At 39.4% G+C, this 24,619-nt stretch overlaps 1 protein-coding gene across 1 annotated transcript in view; it reads right to left on the bottom strand.

Annotated features, from left to right (window-relative positions):
- The window catches only part of BLTP1 (bridge-like lipid transfer protein family member 1), a 169,645-nt gene that overhangs the window by 37,822 nt on the left and 107,204 nt on the right, over window positions 1–24,619 (bottom strand). The window contains exons 54-71 of the mRNA XM_054989703.1: window positions 23,625–23,730; window positions 22,866–22,963; window positions 21,958–22,143; window positions 21,580–21,748; window positions 21,205–21,416; window positions 19,846–19,908; window positions 18,924–19,122; window positions 18,505–18,564; window positions 17,297–17,523; window positions 16,422–16,622; window positions 16,107–16,237; window positions 13,711–13,834; window positions 10,241–10,350; window positions 9,443–9,533; window positions 8,873–8,935; window positions 7,556–7,800; window positions 2,222–2,437; window positions 971–1,151 (exon numbers count right to left, since the gene is read on the bottom strand). Of these exons, the coding sequence (XP_054845678.1) occupies window positions 971–1,151; window positions 2,222–2,437; window positions 7,556–7,800; window positions 8,873–8,935; window positions 9,443–9,533; window positions 10,241–10,350; window positions 13,711–13,834; window positions 16,107–16,237; window positions 16,422–16,622; window positions 17,297–17,523; window positions 18,505–18,564; window positions 18,924–19,122; window positions 19,846–19,908; window positions 21,205–21,416; window positions 21,580–21,748; window positions 21,958–22,143; window positions 22,866–22,963; window positions 23,625–23,730 (2,682 nt within the window). The remainder of the gene's footprint in view (window positions 1–970; window positions 1,152–2,221; window positions 2,438–7,555; window positions 7,801–8,872; window positions 8,936–9,442; window positions 9,534–10,240; window positions 10,351–13,710; window positions 13,835–16,106; window positions 16,238–16,421; window positions 16,623–17,296; window positions 17,524–18,504; window positions 18,565–18,923; window positions 19,123–19,845; window positions 19,909–21,204; window positions 21,417–21,579; window positions 21,749–21,957; window positions 22,144–22,865; window positions 22,964–23,624; window positions 23,731–24,619) is intronic.

Raw genomic sequence — 24,619 nt, 5'->3', positions numbered from 1 at the left:
CAACATGGTTCCTCTATTAAATTGCAAAGGAGAACATACACTAAGAAAGCCACACATGTAACCATAATCGTATGCAGAATGACCACACCTAGAGGTAGTATGAGAATTTGTACTAGGAGCTGGACAGATTGGGAATTCTACAGATGCACTACCCACTGCGCTATTAAACACTTCGTATCGGAGTAAAGAATATAGGGCCTGGAATTGATTTAGTTCTTTGCTTATTCTGGTTTATAATGATTGCCTTATTAAGAGAGGGGATAGTATCACCTTCCTTCAAGGACTATTCCTTTAAGACCTGCCCTGCAGCCAAACATACTTTCTAGCTACTAGCTAACAGTTATCTCTTCTTCAGGGGGAAAGGCACTGAAATAGGTGGTGGCTATTCAAATTCAAATATTTCTGGATTAAACAAACTATCATTTCAGTAAGGTTTCTATTATTTTCATTCTGATGGATGATAATTGCTGTGAAGCAGACATGGAGCATACAATGCTGATAATTCTCCTGGAATTCTTAGTGATGTATAAAACTTACAGTCATGGTATCCCTCTGAACTGTCTGCCTGAGATGGAAACGGTACATTCCAATTGTCTCATCCAGTTCTGGTGGGTTTATTCCAAAAGGCAGATTAGGAGAGTTGTGATCCATTCCATTCACATTTATGCTATTGATGTTAACAAGGTTATAGCTTTTGTCTCTCATGCTTTTTAACATTCACGTTAAAAACTTTGGGAGAAGTTATCTGGGGATTAGGAGTGAGGTATATGGACTGAACATCCAGACAAGATGGAAGTATAGTTGGTAGAAAGTAAAGTTCCTCAGGGAATTTTTATATATAACATGGCAGCACCTCTGGAAGTACCATGGCAGTAGGGAAGAAAATAAGAGATGGAAAGCTAGGCTTACACTTTCCCATATTTGCCTCAAAGAGGAGCGCAGCATTTCTCAGCCTCCCTCTACTTTTTACCTTTACGTCCACACCAGGAATGTAAAATACTGTTGTCTCCAGGTCATTGGACTTTGTCTGCAGAGATGATGGCACTTTCTTTCCAGCCAGTAGGTGAGTAGTTGATGCATAGTTAGTTTGGAATTTCTTCTTTTTTGAAGGAGACTCTTGATCTAAACTTCTAGAACTCCGATCATAGCTCCTGAAAGTAAGTAGCAATACACAATAGTTTTCAACAGGTCCTAATATTGCATTATTTCTAAAGTTCAAAGTGAAAGGTGATAAAACAATTGAAGCCAAATAATATACTGCCAGTCTGCCATACATCTTGCTGGTTTTTCTATAGCCATACTTTTTACCATTCATTCATGTATCATGCAGTCTACTTTTTACAGTCTGCATGATGAAATAACGCCTCCGTGGTAGAGCATCTATTTGGCATGCCCAAGGTCCCAGGTTCAATCCTCAGCATCTCCACCTAAAAGGATCAGGTGGTAGGTGACATGAATGTCCTTCACCCGAGACCCTGAAGACCCACTGCCAGTCTGAGTAGGCAATGATGTTGAAGGACCAAGGTTTTGTTATATGGCAGCTTCATGTTTGTTTGTGTGTGTAATTTAATCAATAACACCTTCAAATGTGTTTTCTTACTTAGAGCCAGTGACAGAAACACACAGTAGCAGAGGCCTCCTGCTTAATTAAGGAAACAGAACGAACACCTAAAACTCAACAGGCTAGGCAGGTAGCTGTGTGGGAACTGAGGTGTCACTACAGTAAAGGCTCCGTCTCTAGGGACCATGTAATTTATTTCTTGGGACATATGGAACATAGCCTCCAAAAGATCAAAGTTGTTGAGCAGGTTCATATGGAGCAAGTAGTCCTTTCAATAAGACCATTTAGAACTTTGAAAGAAATTAATATCAACACTTTAAGATCTGCTCAAAAGAAAACAGGCTTCTTTTAAGATGGGGCAGATATGCATATTCGTCAGTAATCTTGCCATGACGCTGGTTTGAAGCTGAATTTCTGAAAGGAGAAGATCGTTGCACCAAAACCTTCGTTCTAGAAATTTCCAAATTCTTGTTCCGTGCAGGTTCAAACTCCATCAGTGTGAAGCACAGAGATCACAAAGAGGTAACAAGGAAATTGCAGAGATCATTTGCAGGAGAACTCTGTACATGAATGAGAATCACATACTAAACTTCCAAAGTTTTGTTACGAAAACCCCGATATGATGGAAATGCTACTTTAAGACTCTTTAAAAGTTCTTACCTCCTTAAGCTTATGTCATCATGTTCTTGCTGAAGTGTCGTTGGATGAAGAACACACTTCCCACAGTCAATTTCAACTCTCACATCAAGTTCAAAGTCAATATTCCTCTCTGTAGTGGTGCCAGTCACGCTCCTGTTGGCTGGAGTTGTTGGCCACCGTTCAGTAAATAGTTGGTGAACTGCAGCAAAACCTGTTGCTTTCTTACGAGAAACAGTTCTGCAGAAAGCAAATAATTGTTTACAAGTCTGAAAAAATAGACTTGCTTGTCTCAGGTAGTATTTTACTATGTTAAAAGAGACTGCGTACAGTAAACCTACCAAAGCTATCAGGAAGGTGTGGAAGTGGCTCTGATTAATTACCACATGTCCAAGTAGCAATAAACAGTGATAATTTCCTGTAGCTTCAGCCTATGCAAGGTCTTTTGTAAACTTATATTTTAAGAAAGTGTAAATGAAAGTGCCCTGACCTGGATTTTGTTAGATCTCACAAGCTAAGCAGGGCCAGCCTTGGTTAGTAATTGGATGAAAGACCTCCAATGAAGTCCAGTGTTGCAGAAATACACAATGGCAAGCCACCTCTATTAGTCTCTTGCCATGAAAACCCCACCAGAGGTCGCCATAAATCAACTATGACTTGAGGGCAGGATTTCATTCATTTCATAAATTAAAGTAAAATTGATGCAGCATATTCATCATAAATGTTCATTTGTATTTGAAGCGCTCCAAATGTTTAAAGGAAATATCATGTCCATCTACTCAAAACATTTTAAAATAAAGAACAGCAACAGAAATAAAATAAAGAACAGCAAGTTCCCTTAACATAGATAATAATAACACTAACAAATTTTAACTGTTGCTGTATTCACTTCATAGTTTAAAAATACACTTTCCTCACTATAGGAATGCATATTTGTATGTAGATGTGAGATTAGTACTCAAAATTACTAAAAGATGAACATTCATATAGTCTCCCTCTTTTTTCGGTGCCGACTTACGGTGCCCACATAGGATTTTCAAGGCAACTGATGTTCAGAGGTGGTTTGCCATCACCTGCCTCTGTGTAGCAACTCTGACCTTCCTTGGTGGTCTCCCATTCAACTACTGAGCTTAGCTTCTAAGACAAAATCAGGCTACCTGGACCATTCAGATCAGGGCCTGCTTTACATGTGTATACATATTTCAAATAAATAATCTATGGACAGCAGCTACTCAGTAAGAATAAATGATACTGGTACCATGAACACATTATGGAACGGATATGTTACACACAATCATCCTGATACTAGCGACTGGCATTTCTTCCGAAAGGGGCTATGCATGGATGTTTAGACTTGATGTTTGGTATGGATATTCCGGGGCTGAAAATCCATGTGTTGCCCCTTTCAAAAGATAGGGCAATTGCATGCATTGGCAGGATCAAGTGCTGTGCATTTATCCCACATGCACAGTTAAACAAAGACTTTAAAAAGGCTACTGTCTTGCTTTCTGTTTTCACTCCTCACAGTACTAGAATACTAACCATTCAAGCCCCCTTAGACAAGTAGATAGCTCCTTAGACAAGTAGATAGCTGGGTGGCACAACCGCGTTCTGACCGTATGGTGACTTGCCTGCCTGGTGCGAAGGTAGCGGACATTACGCGTGTTATAGATAGGCTGGTAGATAGTGCTGGGGAAGAGTCAGCGGTCGTGGTCCATGTTGGAACCAACGATGTTGGGAAATGCAGTCGTGAGGTCTTGGAACAAAAATTTAGGCTGTTAGGCAGGAGACTCAAGGCCAGGACCTCCAAGGTAGCCTTCTCAGAAGTGCTACCTGTTCCACGCGCAGGGCCAGAGAGACAAACGCAGATCAGGAGTCTCAATGCGTGGATGAGACGATGGTGTAGGGAGGAAGGGTTCAAGTTTGTTAGGCACTGGGATTCTTTTTGGGACAAGCGGGAGCTGTACAAGAGAGACGGTCTCCACTTGTCCCGAGAAGGAACCCGGCTGCTGGCACTTAAAATCAAAAAGGTGGCAGAGCAGTTTTTAAACTAAATGCTAGGGGAAAGCCGACAAGAGATAAAGTGTCTCTGGTTCAGGATGGTTCATCTCAGAGAGATGAAGGGCTAGGTATAACACTTCTACAGGGAGATAGATTAGAGTTGTCAACTGAGATGGAGACAAACAGTGCAGATGACCTAACTACGTCTCGAGGCAAAGTGTGCCGGGGAAGTTACAGGTGTTTATATACAAATGCTAGAAGTGTCCGAGGTAAAATTGGGGAGCTGGAATGTTTAGTGTTGGGCGAATCCATAGACATTGTGGGCATATCAGAAACTTAGTGGGATGAGGAAAATCAGTGGGACACGGTGATTCCTGGATATAAATTATATCGGAAGGATAGGGAGGGAAGGGTTGGTGGTGGGGTGGCTCTATATGTCAGAGAAGGTATACATTCCAGTAAGATTGAGAAGGTAACTGAATTAGATTCGCTTCTGGAAATGCTATGGGTTGAAATTACGGGCCCAAATGGAAACTTAACTGTGGGAGTTTGTTATCGCCCTCCAGATCAGAAAATAGAGGAGGATTATAAAATGATGACAGGATTAAAGATGGCTGCTAAACAAAAAAACTGTGTTGTAATGGGTGATTTTAACTACCCACACATTGACTGGGCCAATGGGTGTTCGAATCGGGGGAGAGAAAGTGAGTTTCTAGACTGTCTCAATGACTGTGCTATGGAACAGATGGTTACAGAACCTACTAGGGGAGAGGTGATCCTGGATTTGGTCCTCAGTAATGCTGAAGACCTGGTGAGAGATGTAAATGTGATTGCACCACTTGGGAACAGTGACCATAATGTTATTGAGTACAACATATGTATAAATAGGAAATTGCCAAATAAGACCAACACAGCCATGTTTAACTTCAAAAGGGGTAACTTTTCTGAGATGAGGGGGTACGTGAAGAAGAAACTGAAAGGGAAAGTAAAAAAGGTCAAAACACTTGGGGAATCTTGGAGACTATTTAAAACTACAATCCTGGAAGCTCAAATTAAATATATACCGCTGGTTAGGAAAGGCACAAATAGGTTTAGGAAAAGGCCAGCATGGTTAACAAGCAATGTAATAGAAGCTGTAAAAGGTAAAAAGGATTCTTTTAGGCAGTGGAAAACTAGTCGGAGTGAGGTTGATAAAAAGGAGCATAAGCTGTGGCAAAAAAAGTGCAAGTCTGTGATCAGACAGGCAAAAAGGGAATATGAGGAGCATATTGCAAAGAACATAAAGAAAAACAATAAACAATTCTTTAAATATATTAGGAGTAGGAAACCAGCTAGGGAGGCCGTGGGGCCCTTGGATGACCAAGGCGTAAAAGGATTACTAAAGGGTGATAGGGAAATGGCCGAGAAGCTGAATGCGTTCTTTGCTTCTGTCTTCACTGTGGAAGATAAGAAGTGCATGCCCACTCCGGAAGCACTGACTTTGGGAGGGGTTTTGAAAGACCTGAGTCACATTGAGGTGACGAGAGAGGAGGTTATGCGACTGCTAGATAATTTAAAAACTGATAAATCACCGGGCCCAGATGGCATACATCCAAGAGTTCTGAAAGAACTCAAGTGTGAACTTGTAGATCTCCTCACAAAAATATGTAATCTGTCATTAAACTCTGCATCTGTTCCTGAGGACTGGAAGGTAGCTAATGTTGTCCCCATCTTTAAAAAAGGTTCCAGGGGAGATCTGGGAAATTACAGGCCAGTCAGCCTGACGTCAATACCGGGTAAGTTGGTGGAAACTATTATCAAAAATAAAATTAGTGGGCACATTGATGACCAAAAGCTGATGAGGAAAACTCAGCATGGGTTCTGTAAGGGAAGATCTTGTCTCACCAATCTGTTAGAGTTCTTTGAGGGAGTGAACAAACAAGTGGACAAGGGAGACCCGATAGATATTGTTTATCTTGACTTCCAGAAAGCTTTTGACAAAGTTCCTCATCAAAGGCTCCTAAGTAAGCTCAGTAGCTATGGGATAAAGGGCCAAGTCCTCTTGTGGATCGAAAACTGGCTAATTAATAGGAAACAGAGAGTGAGCATAAACGGGCACTTCTCACAGTGGAGGGTGGTGAGCAGTGGGGTGCCACAGGGGTCGGTATTGGGTCCAATGCTTTTTAACTTGTTTATTAATGATTTGGAATTGGGATTAAGCAGTGAAGTGGCTAAATTTGCAGATGACACGAAATTGTTCAGGGTGGTGAAAGCCAGAGAGGATTGTGAGGCACTCCAAAGGGATCTGTCGAGGCTAGAAGAGTGGGCATCCATGTGGCAAATGAGGTTCAATGTAGCCAAGTGCAAAGTAATGCACATTGGAACCAAAAATCCAAAATATAAATACAAGTTGATGGGGTCTGAACTGGCGGAGACTGACCAAGAGAGAGATCTTGGAGTCATGATAGATAACTCACTAAAAACGTCAGCACAGTGTGCGACTGCCATAAAAAAAGCTAATGCTATGCTAGGGGTTATTAGGAAAGGGATTGAAAACAAATCAGCCGGTATCATAATGCCTCTGTATAAATCGATGGTGAGGCCTCATTTGGAGTACTGTGTACAGTTCTGGTCGCCACACCTTAAAAAAGATATCATAGCACTGGAAAAAGTACAGAGAAGGGCAACTAAAATGATTAAAGGGTTGGAACACTTTCCCTATGAGGAAAGATTGAGGCGCTTGGGGCTCTTTAGCCTGGAGAAAAGACGACTGAGGGGAGACATGATAGAGGTTTACAAGATAATGCACGGGTTAGAGAAGGTCGAGAAAGATGTGTTTTTCTCCCTTTCTCACAATACAAGAACTCGTGGGCACTCTATGAAATTATTGAGCAGTCGGGTTAGAACAGATAGAAGAAAATACTACTTTACACAAAGGGTGATAAACACATGGAATTCGTTGCCACAGGAGGTGGTGGCAGCTACAAGCATTGCCAGCTTCAAGAGGGGACTGGACAAATATATGGAGCAGAGGTCCATCAGTGGCTATTAGCCACAGGAGATAGATGGTATTCTCTTTGTGGGGAGGTGGTGCTCTGTTGTCTTGGTGCTGGAAGGAAGGCAGTGGGAGGGCTTCTGGTGTCCTGGCCTCACTGACAGTCCTTTAGATGGCACTGGATTTCTAGCCACTGTGTGTGACAGAATGTTGGACTGGATGGGCCACTGGCCTGATCCAACATGGCTTTGCTTATGTTCTTATGTTCTTCACAGTGAAGATTTCATACAGAATGGACTACTTCTTTATAGAAAGTAGTCTTAAGTAAAAAGCTATACCATTTACAACAATAACAAGTATTTTATTCTTAAGAATAGACTTACTGTGTTTTTCGATAAAAATAAGGCTTCTCTCTCTCATGGTCTTCCTCTTTTTCAGAGTCCTCACTGGTTGAAGACAAACTGTCATCTCGTCTTCCTTCTTCAGGCTGGAAGGGAATGCTTGGTGAGAAGACAGCTGGAGTTTTGGGGGAATTGAATACTGAGCATGATCCTTCACTAGTGGATGAATAATGGGATGGACCATCAATGGTTACTGATAAAAGATCCGTTTCGGATTCCTCTGGAAACTGATTATAAAGAGACAAAAAAGACATTGAGATTATAGCGGTTGCTTCTACCAGGGTAAATAATCAGGTTTCTTAAATGCAAGGTTTCTTAAAGGCAAGGAAATAATCTTCAAAATCATATTTAGGACAGGTCAAACTATTCATACTATGCCATGAATTATGTTTCATAAATAAAAGCATGAATGAGCTTGAACAAATCCCTCAGAAAGAGAAATGAAAATCAAGCTATACAAACAACATCAAGCTTAGACTGGCATAAAAATTGATTGTTTAAAGCAAAGATGTAGAAGAGGAAGAAATCCTAAGGCTGCCTCAAACTGAGAAAAAATGAACAGAAATTGTTAGTGAATGAAAGTGCATGCTCAATGTTGGAACAGAATGTACTCCCTAACAGAGATATTTTTAAAAATACTACTAAACCTCTAACAGAATATTGCGATTTTTAGGACAATGCTTTGAAGTAGCCGCTCTCATAGTTCATCTTTGGATCAGCAAAGATCTACAAATGCAGGTTTCAAGTGACATTTCATTAAGAGTATGCAACAGGTGTTTTATGAAGACATGGCTACTTTTAGGCTTTTACACCAAACACACTTAACGCGATTTGGGATCATCAATGTTTACTTGATGAGGAGTACTGATCTGGGTTGACAGTCATCTCCTACGTATTCATATGAATGCCACATTTTTTGTCAGTTCAGGTATCTGGAAACTTTCTGATAAGAAATAACACATCAATTAAAAGACTGGGTCATGCCAATAATACATAAATTGGCTTCAAATAATAAAAGTCTCCAGTGCATCTCTTTGCAACCTGCCTGTATGATAGACTATAATTAGAATTATGAAAAAAAATTTGGAGTCCAAGACTTTAAAAGTCATTTAATAGGCTAACTTGACAACATTGGGCTTTTAGGACAAGATCAGGAAAAGAAGATACTGGATTATGCCATATTGGAAGATTTCTGCCTGTATGTATTATTATGATACATTCTGCTTTGTGAAGAGAGATGATCAATGAAGCAGATTTTTCCATGCAATTGATTAGAACACTTGTTCGTTTTAAAAGTACCTGAAAATACCCTTCCCCTGGACAGCTGGATTGTTGTGTAATCCCCAAAACTGTTTTATTCAACTTAATTAAAATGAAAAAGAAAACAAATTAAAACAAATATAGAAAAGAAACTGATACAGGGAAAAGTGATATAAAATTAAATTTCTCTAATAAACATAAAAATGGTTATATTTGACAAAGTACAAATTGCTTAATTACTACAACATCCCAAACACTAACCAAGACGGAAATGAATCATATGGACAGCATACATATATATGTAGCATTGTGAATGTATATTAAACATATACACACACACACTCTACCTAAATGTTTGTATTTGTTGAGTACCAGTTACTGAAATCAAGACAGATCATGTAGTACTAATCTGAATATATTTAAATTTTCTGTGCTTGCAATTTTGTTAACAAAAAAAAAGCTACCTTCCTAGCACACTGAATTTATCAGATGACATCCTATCCACAAATCTACCTTAGGATCTATCCTATCCACAAATCTCCAATGCCTAGTATGTACTTCATCATGATATTTAATGAAATGAACAATAACATATAGAGATTGCCTTACTGTGTCTTGTATGTTGAAAGTTACTCTGGGTCCAGGAGATGCACCATCTACACGTATTTCTGGAAGTTCTTCACTCTCTCCAAGGCGTGTGCTAATCAGCAAAATAAAATAAAAAGAATAGATCAAATTTATCATTACAAAGATCCCTATGGATGACTATACACCAGACATTTTTACGACTGTTTCATTCCTGTGCAATTATTTATATAAAAATAGATACTATCATTCTAGTGAATGAAAGAATAGATATTTAGCAGTTTAGAGCCAACACTAATATTGTAGATTTAAAAAGTCACATAGTAATAAAAGTGATAAATATGTGCAATAGAAGAACCTTAGGTAGACAAGCTTCATAAACCTATTGAAAGATTTATTTATTTATTTTATTCAATTTAAACTCCGCCCTCCCCACAAATGGGCTCAGGGCGGCTAATAACATTAAAAAATACATTAAAATCACAAAAACATAAACATAAAATAAGATAGATTGTGATAATATCATTGATATGTAAAAAGCTGGATTCTAGATCAGAAATTCATTATGTGATAGTCATACCAACACATGGAACGTGGAGTTAAGTACGCAGTTAAAGAACTGAGACTATGCAGTTAGGGAGTTGAATTCCAAAAATATAAAAATGTATTTAATGAACATTAGCACCTTCCTCCATTGAATAGCCTCTTGGGTCATGTGAAGGTGCCCTCACTCTATTGGTGTTCATTAATCCTCCCTTGCAATAAATTTCCATTCATTCATACTAGAAACAATTAAGCATTTGTTTTTAAAAGTCACTTTACCTTGTCCTGTCCATTCTTTTTAGAGGTGGTCTTCCAGATGCAGAAATGCTTTTTGATCGATTGTAACTAGGTTTGTAACCTAGGCCCCATTTGTCTTTTAGAGATGCTGCCTAAACATATACATACAACATTATTTCTATATTAAATCTCAGCGTAACTCCTAGGTATCTTGACAGTCTATCAAATATATATTTGTGAATACTACACACAAAACAGCAAGCATAATAAACTCACCTGAAAATCTAGAAAAAGTTAAGCATGCTGTACTGGGGCTTGACTTTGCCTGTATGGAAACCCTAAGGCTGAAATCACATGCATGCTAACTTGGAAGTAAGCACCATTTAATGTAATGGGAATTGCTTGTGAGTAGACTTACATAGAACTGTGCTGTAAATTATGTCTGCACAACATAAGGCCAATGTTTTGCAAGGGTTTTTATTCTGGGGAAACAGGCGGGGGAACTCTCACCCAGGGCAACTCCTGGGAGGAGGTGGTGCCCGTTACTACACGTGTGTGAGTGCAGCATGTGCGCGCTCCTGGGGCTACGTGATGATGTCACTTCCGGGAAATGACATCATCACGCAGACCATCCCAAGAGTGCTCCCATGCTGTTTTGGGCCCGTTTTAGCCATTTGGGGCCCCAAACATCCAGGATTGGGCTGCTGCTGGTTGGGATAGTGTTCCCCCACCCGGCAGTGACCCGTTCCAGGCAGATTCAGGCCCGATCCTGGCCATTTTGGCCCGTTTTAGGCCTGAAATGGCCAGGAACGGGGGGGGGAGCCGTTTTGAGGAGCACTGTTCCAGAGTGTTCCAGCAGAAAAAAAGCCCTGGTTTTAACTGCAGGCCATTGATGGAACATCAATAAACCATTAGACTTCCTTTTGTACAACTCTGTAGGAACATCTAAGGACCATCATCCCATCAAATGTAGGTGTGGGAAATGCCTGTATTGTTGGATCTGCATTCTACTCTTCCACTAGAAGCTCAGAGGAGTTTGGTGACTATTTTTCCATCCCATTATGCTGTGCTGCCCAACTGTGTCTGAGATTCTATTACTACAAAAATCATTGAGAGCAAGGCTTTTGTATTGTTGCTGCCATAGAATGGAAGGAATAGTGATTAAATGGCAATTGGAGTAGGAAGACAGAACAATGTATTTTATGGGCAGAAACAGTCTCATATAACAATAATAGTATATTTGGATGTGGAGTTAAAACCAACTCTTCAATAGTGTAGTATCATATACATATTATATCATATACAGTGTCATATGTATATTATGGGAAGGAAGGTGGCATGGTATAGCCCAATCTTGTCAGATCTTGGAAGCTAAACAGAGTCAGTACTTGGATGGGTGACCACCAAGGAAGACTGCAGAGGAAGGCAATAGCAAACCACCTCTGCTTCTAACTTATTACCTTGAAAGACCCTTGCTGGGGTCATCATGTCAGTTGTGACTTGATGGCACTTTACATGCACTGACACACACACACACACACACACACACACACAGTATACAAGCAAGGGACCCACAAGGACCTGCAGGAGGCATGTCATCTTCCCCCACTACTGCTTCCTTTTTCACTCCTCCTGGCAGTTCCCATCTTCAATTTTCCCTGCCTCTATCTCTTTGCCCTATTCACCATCCAAACTACTTTTTATCTGCCCACCATCATCCATCGGCAATATTTATTATTTATTTCCTTCATTTATAACCACCTTTCTCCATAATGGGGACTCAAAGTTGCTTACATCATTCTCCAATTCCCCATTTTATCCTCGTAACAACCCTGTGAAATAGCTTAGGCTGAGTGTCTGTGTCTGGCCCAAGGCCACTGAACTTCCATAGCAGAACAGGGATTCCAACCTGGTTCTCCCAGATCCTAATCTGAAAACACTACATCTCACACTGGTTTTCAAGAGGAGGCTGCTGTTCAACTGTAGGAAGCAGCTACCAAGTGATCATGAAAGTCACTTAGCAGAAAGTTGCCCAGTAGCTGCAAGCCAGCCTGGCCCAGATGAATCCTCCCTCAAACACCAAATCAGTCCCTTCCCCAACTTTTTACTGACAGAAAAAAGGCCTGAAGGGCTGGCAATACTGTTGTGGTTGCCATGGCCACTGAAGACACTCATTTACCAAAGCTGCAGGTACGGTTTCTATAATTTTGGAAGGTTTTTTTTTAAAAAAAGATGTCAGATATTCTGCAAACTTGGGAGTATTCTCAGGTTTGTGGAAAGATGTGTCTTGTCTGTCCATGATTCTGGTTTCCAGATATAAGTAACAGATACGGCCTTGATTAGAATTATATATGTAAGATCTTTTATAGACAAAAACCAATCATATTTAAACAACACACACGGAAAATATGTTGTCTATAACTATAGAATATACAGCAATTATAATCCATTAACATCACTACCATTTACATAAAATGTTCTTACTATATATTCTGAGTGTGCAAAACTTTATTTTATAAAGCATTTCATTCATTTCAAAAGATAAAGATATGGGAGGATTTTTCACTGCTCTCTCAAATGTCTATTTTTTCCCACTGGAGAAACTGCCCAATGTTGTCCTCAGGGAGGAAAAAAACACCTTTCCCCAGGGTGCTTTCACATTTTTGCCTATAGAGTAGAGAGTGAGGGGGCAATGGGACATTTAAATATTGTGAAAAAAGAACAAACATGGAATTAGCAATTTATAAAGTGTGAGGCTCCTCCCTCACTGGTGCCCTCCTATGATGATCTGCCATCCTGCCAACTCTCCCCAGCAGATGTCCTCCGGCCTCAGATGGGCAGGGAAGGGGGTTGCACCACCTTGTTCCTTCTCCTGCCATGGAAGTCACAGCACTCTTCAGCTGCCTCTCCCTTCACTTCCTCCTCAGCCTTCATAGGAACCTGATTTTTAAAGGCCTCCCTTTGTCCCACCTCCCTGGAGCCTCTCCCAATCTCCACCCAGACTCCCTGACTGGCCTTGCTCCCAACCTATCTGAAGGGAGGGCCGGGTAAACTCTGCAATTGCCTGGCTCCACCCACTCCATCCCAGCCTACAGTAGGGCATTTGTTCTGCTTTCTGCGTGGCTCGCCCCTGCTGCTTCCGAATCCTCCCCAGTGGCTCCTTTGGCAGCTTGGGGCCTGTGTCTGCCTGGCTCGAGCTCCTGGCAATCCCCTGCAGCCCTGGCTGAGGTAGAACTGCCTGGGAAACAGCAGGAAAAGGGTGAGTCAGCTGGGTGGCTGCAGGCTGCTCCCCAGGGCTGTGCCTGGGTGTCGGCTGCTGCTGGCCTGATGGTGGCGGAGGTCTGGGACCCCATAAAGGCATCTGCAGCTGAGGTATTGCCAGAGGAGGTGCTGCAGGGCCTGATGATGAGCCTGCTGCTGCAGAGGGAGTGGACAGGAGGACGGCATCGCCGGACACAAAGTTCTTTAAGAGGACACTCAAGTGCAAGAAAGACCTTTAAAAAATTGCTCACCCTCATACTTGACCTTCGCAGTTTTTTACGAACATCTCGGCGGATATCATTTACAGCTACTGACTCCAGCTGCTGATAACGTTGAATTTCTTGGTTTATGGTTCCTTCACTTGCACCCAGTTTCCTGAGAACAGTCAAAGTAAAAGAAATTCTCACTAAGTAACCAGAAGCACCAATTAAAGGTTTATGAAACTGTAACACTGCCTGCTAAAAAGGAACCCAGTTATCACTAATCCCATCATTGACCTTTCAAATTTATCTAACCAATACCAATGTTTAACTTGTTAGAACATTTTCCTTTTGACAAGGCTACTGATTTTTTTTTTTGCTCAAAATATATAACAGTTTCTGGTAACTACTAAGAATGTCTTCTAGGCAACAATCTGGTGTGAAAGGCTGAAGTGAGAAAGAGTTCATCCCTCTTTCTTAACGTGCTGCAAGTATAAGAAAAGTGAGCAGATGGAATGGCTGAAAATTCTCTGTAAGTGGTCATTTTCTCTCTCTCAGTGATTCTGGGACAGGGCAGTCTTTACTTCTGGGAAATGCCTTTGCTTGCTAACAGGCAGAGTCCTCTGCAGAATTACAATACCAAGGGGAGGAGGATTCTTATGATCTTCCAGACTTTGATTGCCTCTGCCCCACATATCCACTTTAGATATCTACATGGAATAAATTGGTAAACTGCACCTAAAAAACATGGAACGGTGTATGTCCACACAACCTGGTTAATATGAAAAAGAAAACATAAGATGGAGCGAGGCTATTAATGATAGGATGTTTTGGAGGTCGTTAATTCACAGGGCTGCCCTATGTCAGAAACAACTTGATGGCACACAACACGCACACAGGAAAGAGAAACATCCCACCAGAACTGAACTAAGCCACTTTCAGAAGTATGCCAGTTCTCCCACTTAAAAAGCATGTATAAAATTCCAATAATAACATTCTCAGCAATAAAATAATAAAAAAACAAGCTGTCTGATCATTTACAGACAGTGGGCCAGCTGCAGAAAGGGGATTAGCCACTAAAGTCTTGGAGGTGAGGATTCTGCAATGCAATAGTGTAGAGAGGATGCTGCAATAGCTGCCTCCTTCCAAGATGGTGCCCACTGCTTGAATACCATGATAAACTACATGACATGAGGAAAATTTGACTACAGCTGAACTAAGGATGGCCTGGCTGCCACTGATTCTTTTCCTGGCCCAGGTGGGGACAGAGAGGAACTGCAGTAGCACTGCTGCAGCTTCTGTGGCAGCACTCCTAATAGCAATACAGTTCTCCACAAGCTGATGATATGAAGGAAATGCAGCAAGAAATGCAGCTCCTGCGGTGTTGCAACTGTAGGAGAGATGACCTTCTGTTCTGAGGACATGGGTAGAGTGTGCAGTAATGTTACCATTGCTGCTAACCAAGCATGGATTGTCCGGAATCATGGGAAACTTCCTTCCCTCGATATCATAATTTTACAGAGGACCCTGCTTCCTACAAAGAGGGGTGTTTTCCCAAGAAAATTATCCCACTTGAGAACTACTGAATGGTTCTTGGCCTAATATCTTTGTGGGCTTGTTTTGCAACAATAATGCTTACAATTTTCTGTAACAAAAAAAGGCTCTCATGAAAAATGCAAGCAGATCGTCAGAAAATCAAATCAAGAGTACACAATGAATCGAAGTGTACAATGAAGTTTACACGTTCCTGCATCACGTGATGCCGCTCCTAAGGAATTAATGAGAATGATCAGGAATAACATAAATTGAAGTGTGGATAGGATCCTTGCCCCTGAGAAAGTCATTGACAAAAGCTGAGACGCGCAAGCTGGCCCCAGTTTGAGCAGGGCACAGACAGGCTTGGACTCCTTCCCCCATCCACGCTGCTTTCTACAGAGAGAATAAATAGACTCATTGAATTCACTTTACCTTGTTACTATTTATCTGCTTTGTTGCATCTTCCATTGAGCTTCTTGCCGACTGAGTTAGAAGAAATTTTAAAGACTGTTTCTCTGAAGATATAAATTTGCACAGTCGGGTGTATAGATTGTATTTTTGTATGTCACGTAAGTTATCAGCTGTTAGTATTTGTGAATGGATGCTATTTATTGGTGTGTGTGTGTGTGTGTGTGTGTGTATTTTCCTATGTAATTTTGATGAAATTATATTTATTCTGGTTTCAAAAAATATATAGCACTGTGTATAAGCACCTAGTCACTTTAAGTGTAAATGTAAAAAAAAATGTACATTTAGAGTCACTGTGTAATACAATTTTTCTGTAGACAAACCAAAAGTCCACTGATTTAATCTGAAGCAAAACAAAAATGATCTTCCGATATTATTAAAGAAAAGCAAGGAAACCAGATCACTGAAAGATTCTAAAAGGAAAATGAACGACACATACTTACTTCAGATCATCAATTACTTTGGCTTGTTCATTCAGTTCCCTTATGTCTACTAAACGTTTGACGTACTTTCTTCCTCTCTGCTCTCCTGTCTGGTTGTTAGATGTTCCCTGCCTCCTATACTCAGCATTCTCCTATTTTAAAAAAAAGTATACATTTTAATTTCTTGTTTGCAGTGTTTAAAAAAGCAGAACAGATTTTAGCACAAATCAAAGCAGCATGCAAAATCAGTGTTAAAAGAAGCCAGCTGATTCTTGATTTGCCAATGCCCCACTAATTCCATCATTTGCTGAAAGATACTCTGTATAAACTACCTACATGTCCCCATGAGCAAGACCTGCCCGCTTTTAAGTGTGAACTGTTAGAATCAGTAGTATCACTCGTCGCTGATCCCGACAGATATTCTACAGGAACAGAATAACGTTGGCTTTTGGGGCTCAAACCCAGCAGGTGATTTACAATCCGCTGCCCAAAAGTAAGCTTGTGTACATCGCCACATAGTGGACCACCATCTGATTTCTAAATGATAATAAACAGGAAGATTAATAATTCAGGAAACCTTGATGTCTCAGTTCTGTTTATTGTCTAGCTCTTCTCTGAGAAATTCTGCAAATATTTGATCATTCTATCCCTTTGAACATTTCCATGAGACTTAGGTTCTTTCAACTCTTCTAGGCCTACATATGCAAGTTACTATCTCCTCTTGTTAACTGACAAGTCTGGTTTAGACCTGGAAAGATGGACACCATTCTTCTAGATTTCAGTGGTCCTGGGTATTTCATTCTCTTACATAAATAAGCCCTTGGCTGTCTTTCGTGTGACCTGATCAGGTAACCAGAATTTATCAGAGTGTGCAAAGTGACTTTGAACTAGGTCAAGATTTATTTATAGCCTTTGCCAGACTGAAAAAAAAATCACTATTGAATTGTCAATAGATTCCTCCAGTGGGACTAAATAGCAGCTAACAAACTGATCTTAAGTTTATTTGGAAGTGAGCTCAACTGATCAAGTCCTTCCTTACCCCTGAAACGTCCGCTATGCCGGTTGCTATTTCACTTACAGTGCAATCCTAGGAAGAGTTACTCCAGTCTAAGACCATTGAAATCAATGGGCTATGACTGCAGTAACTACGCTTAGGATTGCACTGTCAGTATATTAGAATTACCTTAGGATATATTAGTTAGTTCACTAACCGTACTAATAGTGGGAGACATTGTATCAACTTCATCTTCATCAGACAGGTCAGCCATGTTAACAGAGTTAAGGTCAGCGATATCATCTAAATCTTCTTCTCCTGTCAATGTTGTAAGGGTATTTCCCAGAGCATTTAATCTTTTCCCAATGTTAGGGTCCATGTGCACATCAATGCCACACATCTTCCACAGCACATTAAGAGTCCATGTTCCAGCACTATTACTTTCTGTTTCATGGAAAAAAAGAATAATGTGCTTCATCAAGAGATCCAAGGTATACTAAAACCAATTTATTTAATCATTTATGCCACACTTTTCCAACCATTTGCTTTCAAGGTGGCTTAGACAAAATTCCAGCAAGATCACAATAAAAATGTAAAATATATAAAATTTCAATTCACACAGCAACAGAACAATATAGCAGCAGCATGGAAATAACAGTATCCAAAAAAACATCTAGAAAGTAGCTCAGGACTTCTTTTCTCAAGGAAGCCATACATAATGTAAAAGATAACTACAGTTTACCAGAATCTGTAATAATTATTTGGTAAAATCTCACTGGTTTAGTACAATTTTTTTTGTCTTGTTGCTTTATTAAACAAAAATGAAGGCAATAATATGGTTATGTTTTAGAGACAATAAAAGAATGGAGAGAGTTTCTGGAAGCATGTCTGGTCCACATAATTCTTCAAATGGGCAATAAAATATTGCTATTACTATTTTTCTTTAGTCATCTATCTTGAATTCTCTCATTTGTTCTTCTAATTCATGGTTGAATATAATGACCAGACTCTATCTCAGAAGATCCCAACTACCTTTTCAGCTTACAAATGTTACTTGCACCGTGCAAACCTTCACGATTTTGGTGGTCTCAGATGACTGCCGCAGGAGGCAATAAGCAAGAAAGTTCTGCTTCTTCTAGTGCAACTCACTTGCACCAGAAAGGATCCATCTCACTGAAATGTATCATACCGTTTTACATTTTCTTAATTTATTTGTTAAGAGAAAAGCCAAAATGTTTAAACACGACAACAGATTGTAGCTAAAGATATGTTTGCTTAATACAGACTAGAAAAGAATGATACACATATACTGGAAAGGGAAAACCAAACCCAGAGACTGAAATATTTTTGATGTACAATTTCAGCTAAGAAAAAAAAAGCTGTACTGTTGGTCACTACAAATTCAACCTTTTAAATAAACCTTACCTGCAGCTGCCTGTCCTGTTGTTCTTGAACACACCTCATAGGTGCCATCTGGAACTACACCTAAAAGTGGAACCAGAATATAGTGAACCTACCATTATAAAAAAGTTTTAGCTCAAACCTGCACTATTATACTCCTTCCTATATCAGAAAAATATACTATTAAGTTGGAATCTAGCAGGAAGCATTGGTATAGGGACAATTTCTGTACTAATTATGAATTCCTAATGCATACTGTATATCTCTATAGAGTAAGCATAATTCTACATGACTTCTCTTTAATGATTCAAAATTACAGCAACATAGGATCTTCTTTTTCATTTCTCTAAATGTGAAGGTGAAATGCAACTTATTCTCTTTCTGAAAATTCTGCAGATTTCAAATTAGCAACAGCCAAGACAATAACAAACAAAAATGCTTACAAGCATTCATGACCAGATCTCCTCGTATTTCTGGCTTCCAGTCATCCCAGCTTGTTTCAAAGCCATCAGCAAAGCGGATACAGAAGTTTTTAAAATGACCTTTGCTAACCAGAGATTCTGAAGAGCAGGCAGTAATTAAGGTACTTTCAATGGTCAAGACTAATGCAGAGCCAGTGTCCAAATCAGCTGAATGGTTAGACTGTTCATAAAATAAAAAAGTAAAGCAATTCTTGTAACAAAGTCTGTATATTTCAATCACCAGATAACTCTAGTTCAGATATTTACAACTGGGGTACTGATTTCTCAGTCAGTCATCTGATTGATACCCCCTACTGTCTTATAAAAAACTATTCTACAACAATTGGGTTTTTTTTTCCTTTCCAAGGGATACTGGCAGGGATTACTTAACAATGGGCTACCTGGCACTTCTTTCACTACTAATCCCCAGAGCGCGCACACCATTTTCTTTACAATTCAATTAAGATGTATTGTCGAAGGCTTTCACGGCCAGAGAACGATGGTTGGTGCTACACCTCTGAAGATGCCAGTCACAGCTGCTGGCGAAACGTCAGGAACTACAATGCCAAGACCACGGCAATACAGCCCGGAAAACCCACAACAACCATAATTCAATTAAGCTTCATCTATGTAAAATTTTTCTTCTCTGCCTGTATGGGTTTTAACAATAAGCAGGCAACTCCTTAATGCTCATTATTTCCCTAGTTTTAGAGTTTCAGATATTATTAACAAGCAAGCTAGCACATGTAGAGGTCCACGCACAACACAAATCTGGAAAACTATCAATGTAATACGATGTTATGGGACTATCGAAAACATCTAAATCACTCTCTTTCAACTACATTCTATTAAACACGGGAAATACAGCTCATCAGATGTGATTGAGATAACACTTATTACTTACATAGTACTTATTCTGTGTTTCTTTCTGTCCCCCAAAATTTATCTTGTGCCCCTGCCTCTGAATCTGTACCAATATTAAAAGCATTATATTTATATATTTTGGTTATTGCTGTCAAAAGATCTCAAAGCATTACAGGATATGCACTGTACTCAAAATGCTGTGTCATTCAAATATTGGCTGGAGTTGTATTCTATAATACAATATAGAGTATACACCATAAAATTCTAATTGTTTTTAGCTATTAAACTGGACTTTTCCAATCCTCATTATGTTAAGTCTCATGGAAGCAATGCAAAACGGGTTTCCTTGGAAATAAGTCCCATTCTAATCAATTGGGCTTACTCCAGCATTCTTAGAATTGCTGCCATAGACTTTTTTTTCTGGTTCCACAAAATTAGGAATATAACAACTTTCAATTTTATTGCCAGATATTAAATAGTATGCTATCTTTTGCGGAAAAGGTTTCAAGGAATATATATCTTAACATTAGATCTGTCAATTAAAAGGTAACTATCCAATACCAATAGAGACATTTTATAATACTGTACTCAAATGGGTATTATTTATTTTATCTATTTGAGCTATTATTTATACACTACCTCGAGAGTCTTGGCTATGAGGGAGTATAAAAATAATACAAAAAATAACAACAGAAATGTCCTTTATATGAGTTCTGAAGGGAAAAAATTCTTTTCAGATGAAGTGAGAGACATCGACTATACTACCTACTCCTTCTTTAAATGAAACAGCACAAATAAAACATGTTCGTTCATAGATTTTTTTCCAGTTTCAGTGACTCAAATGTTCTTTTATTAAATAACTGGTAAGATTATAATGTTTCAGTTTTAATGTTATAATAATTTTAAACTAAAACAGCAATAAAGCTGTATATTGCTAATGGCTACTTCTAGGTATTCAAGATATAAATGATAAGAAAAAAATTAAGGTTATTACATTTAGGTTTAAGGGCAGGATGGAATTTTTCCAAATAAATAGAATAAATAGTAAATAAAATTTTACACTGAGGAAAATATTTTGATGTTTAAATGCATGTATTGTTGACTTTAGCATTTTGGACATGTTCAGTTTCACAATGTCCAACAAACAAATTAGAAGAATTTTTACAACTGATATCCCTTTCTCTCTCAAAATTTAATACAAGTTAAGCATCCCAATGTGGTTGAGACAAATTGTTAGTTTATTAAGTTTTTTTTTGGTTCACATTGTTAGCATCAAAATATTAGTTTGGTATTTCAAATTATAGAGCTAAAGTAATATTAAAATTTCATAAAGTCTTTAAGAACATTTTACAGATGCAGACAAACTGTTACTTCAATAAAACCATATTTTCTTCAATACCTGGGGCGTATTGGTGATAGGCAGGCAAATTCCTAAATCATTAACCGTTAGCTGGAGAAAGAGGGTCCCGAATGCTTGAGCAGAAGTCTGCTGGATTCCAGGAAACATGTCAACTATTTCCTTCGTAGCCATATGAATGTCTTTATGTAAGGCCAGTCTCTGTTCATTCCAGTTGTCATAAGCAGCCTTGTAGTTCAGCCAGAAAAGCACAGCTTTTTAGGGGGGGGGAAACATTTTGCACAATTTTAGACCAAAATTATGCAGAAAGTCATTTTGATTTTACAAAACTCAAATACATTTCCCTGCCCAAATGCTGGTGTTCAGAATGCACTTCTATCTTGATAGAACAACGAAAGACACAAGGTGTAGCCGTACCTCTATCAAAGGCCACAGGCTGAGCAAAAACAATCGGTCTGTTCAAAGTGATGAGCACGGCTTCACGATCCGATGAGCCGCTGATTTCCTCTCTGAGGGCATTTCTTAATCCAATTCGAGTCTTAAAATAAGCAACCTGATGGAAGTCTGATCCAGCTTCTTCATAAACCTTAAGATATTCCAGACAGAGATATCAAACATGAATCTTCAACACAGCAAAAAACCAAACTTGACATCATGCAACCAAAATAAAATTTAAGGGTGGTTTGTTCATTTACGCTCAATGTTTTATGAAGTTGTTTTTGACATCTCCTTTTTTACCTTATTTTGAGAACCCTACAAAGTGTGTGATGTAAAACAGCCATTCTAGAAACTTACCTGATGTTTAACGATTTGTCCTAATGCCAAATTCAAGTCCACTTGGCATTTACCAAAGAGCTTCAAGTAGCTGGTACTACCAGGCATTGCTTTTGTTTGTATTCTATTTGAGAGCTCCAGTTCTATCAATCCTGTTTCAAATCTTACAGCCCTCATGGATGGCGTTGTGGCTGTCACCTGGATGCCCTGATAAGGCAATCAAAAGACACTGAAGGTGTGTTTCAGTCATCTCTCAAACACTTTTTAAAGAGAGGTTTTCAATAGGAAGCTTTCTGTCTTTCAGATTTCATGAAAAAGCAATCATTTGTTTGCTATTCTAAGCTAAACAGACAAATTCCTAGAGATGTCCAACTTGATGGCAGACTGCTTCAAAATGATTTTTCTTACGGGGAAAAAAAGAAGTTAAAAAGACTTTACTAGTTTCTTGCATTGGGGGGGGGGTGTTTTTCCTAAATTGGAATAGGCCAACTACCAGCCACCACTGCCAAGGCCAGATGGAAAACAGGCAGTAGGCAGACACCCTTTATTACCTGGACTTTGTTATACCTGCCATTTACACCCCTGTAAATGACACATAAATGATTATTTGAACTAGCTGTTGTTAATTTCAGTAAGCTACTTTGGAAGCCAATTGTTTTGGTTGAAAAATGAGGCAGAATGCAACAGAATTTTTTTAAAAGCTCTACTTTTTTTTAAACTATAAAACCAAAAGTAGAACAGTAAGGATGTTACCCTATGAAGAAGCAGAACAAACTACTGAGAACCAGTTAATCTAATACCTGACACAGGGCATAACCTATTTGTTATGGTTCAAAGACTGATGCATAATTCAACATGATTTTAAAATGGGGGAAAAAAGTTTTTGCTAATCAGACTTTGATGAACAACACACAAGATGCAAAAAATACCTTAAACTGCAGACTTAAAGAGTAGAGGAGAATCTTTGGCTTTTCTCCATCAGTTGTTCCATCATGTTCATTCCAAAGAGGAATAGGTTGCTCCCCTCCTGCAAGGATATTTAATGTAATTGCAGAATTTTGCTAAGCTTTACACATTTTCATATTATTTATAAATGAAACCAATGTGTGGCATAACGGTTAGTGTTAGACTAGGATCTGGAAAAGTCAGGTTTGAGTCTCCGGTCTGCCATGGAAGCTGCCTTGGTGACCTTGGCCCAATCATATGCTCTCAGCCTAACCTATCTCACAGGGTTATTGTGAGTATAAAACTGAAGAGAGGAGAATGGCGTGAGCTGCTTTGACCTCCCACTGGGGAGAAAGGCAGGGTGGTGTATAAGTAAAGTAAATAAATACGATCCAACCAGTGAAGCCTTCCTGAAGAAGACTTCCACTCTGAAGCCAGCTTTAAAAACAGGCACAAGGTTTGAAAGTTATACCACTGGTTTTTCTGGCATAAAATTAATTACTTTTGTTTCATGTACACCATAAACACTGGGTAGTTTCAGCAAGCTTTTGCAAAAGGACCATTAAAAATGCTATGCTGAGGGGGCGGGGGATTATGGGACCAGAATGAACAAAACGCACGTAGGATGGGGGCTGTAAGTAAGGAGGGGAATTCAGTGAGATCTAGTAGAAAAGCCAGCTAGATCCAGGCTAACAGGAAGTAAGTAAAGTTTCAGTAAAACTTCAAAGCCATTAAAAGCTTACCTGAGACTTTCTGTATTACTTCATTGACCTCTTTCATAAATACTTTCTGCACAAAAACTAAATGGTTCAGAAGGTCTGTTGTAAGATTATGTTCAAAGGAACCAACCTGGCAGAAAAAGAGGTGTTTATTCATGTGCTTATCATGAAAGAATGCATGATAAATGGCTTCAGATAGCAACAAAATTTTTAAAAAAATCCTGCACCAAAAATTTCCCGCTTCAAGTAAACTAGATCAAAAATTTGTTACTTTAAGACAAGTTTCCACTAAATATGTATATGCAAGGAACTGCAGGGTTGCAACAGAGCTATGTTTTATTCTTACATTACAGCAGCAGTTTTCAATCAGTGGTATTTGCACCATTGGTGAGATGCAAGGTTTCCAAAACTGTTACTAAGAAATTGCACACCCTCATTCCCCATGTCCACCTGCAATCATAGAATTATAGAGTTGGAAATGACCTAGACCAACCCCCTGCATGATGCAGGAAATTCACAACTACCTTCCCCCCCGCACACACCCACAGTGACCTGTGCTCCATGCCCAGAAGATGGCAAAAAACCTCCAGGATCCCTGGCTAAACTGGGCTGGAGAAAATTGCTTCCTGATCCCAAAGTGGCAATCGGCATTACCATGGGCGTGTAAGAAAGGGCCACAAGAACTAAGCACTGATGTAAGCCTTACTGCCCTCCTTTTCGTGATCTGCCTAGGTTCACAAGAATCAGCATTCCTGTCAGATGGCTATCTAGCCTCTGCTTTAAAATCTCCAAAGGGGACCTCAGCACCTCCCGAGAAAGCCTGTTCCACTGAGGGACGGCTCTAACCTTCAATCATAATCAATATATCAAATTTGTAAATCCAGAGATTGTACCCATGAGTGAATACGACAGATCTTTCTACAAACCTGAAAAATGCCCCAAGGTGGCAGAAGTACATCAGGGGGAGGGGGGTAGTTGTTTAAAAAAATGATAAAAGAAGCACCAATAGCTCTAAGAAA

Source organism: Eublepharis macularius, chromosome 10, assembly GCF_028583425.1.
Source record: "Eublepharis macularius isolate TG4126 chromosome 10, MPM_Emac_v1.0, whole genome shotgun sequence".
NCBI lineage: Eukaryota > Metazoa > Chordata > Lepidosauria > Squamata > Eublepharidae > Eublepharis > Eublepharis macularius.
Note: the sequence above shows the minus strand (reverse complement) of the source record. Positions and strands in the feature narration are given on the sequence as shown.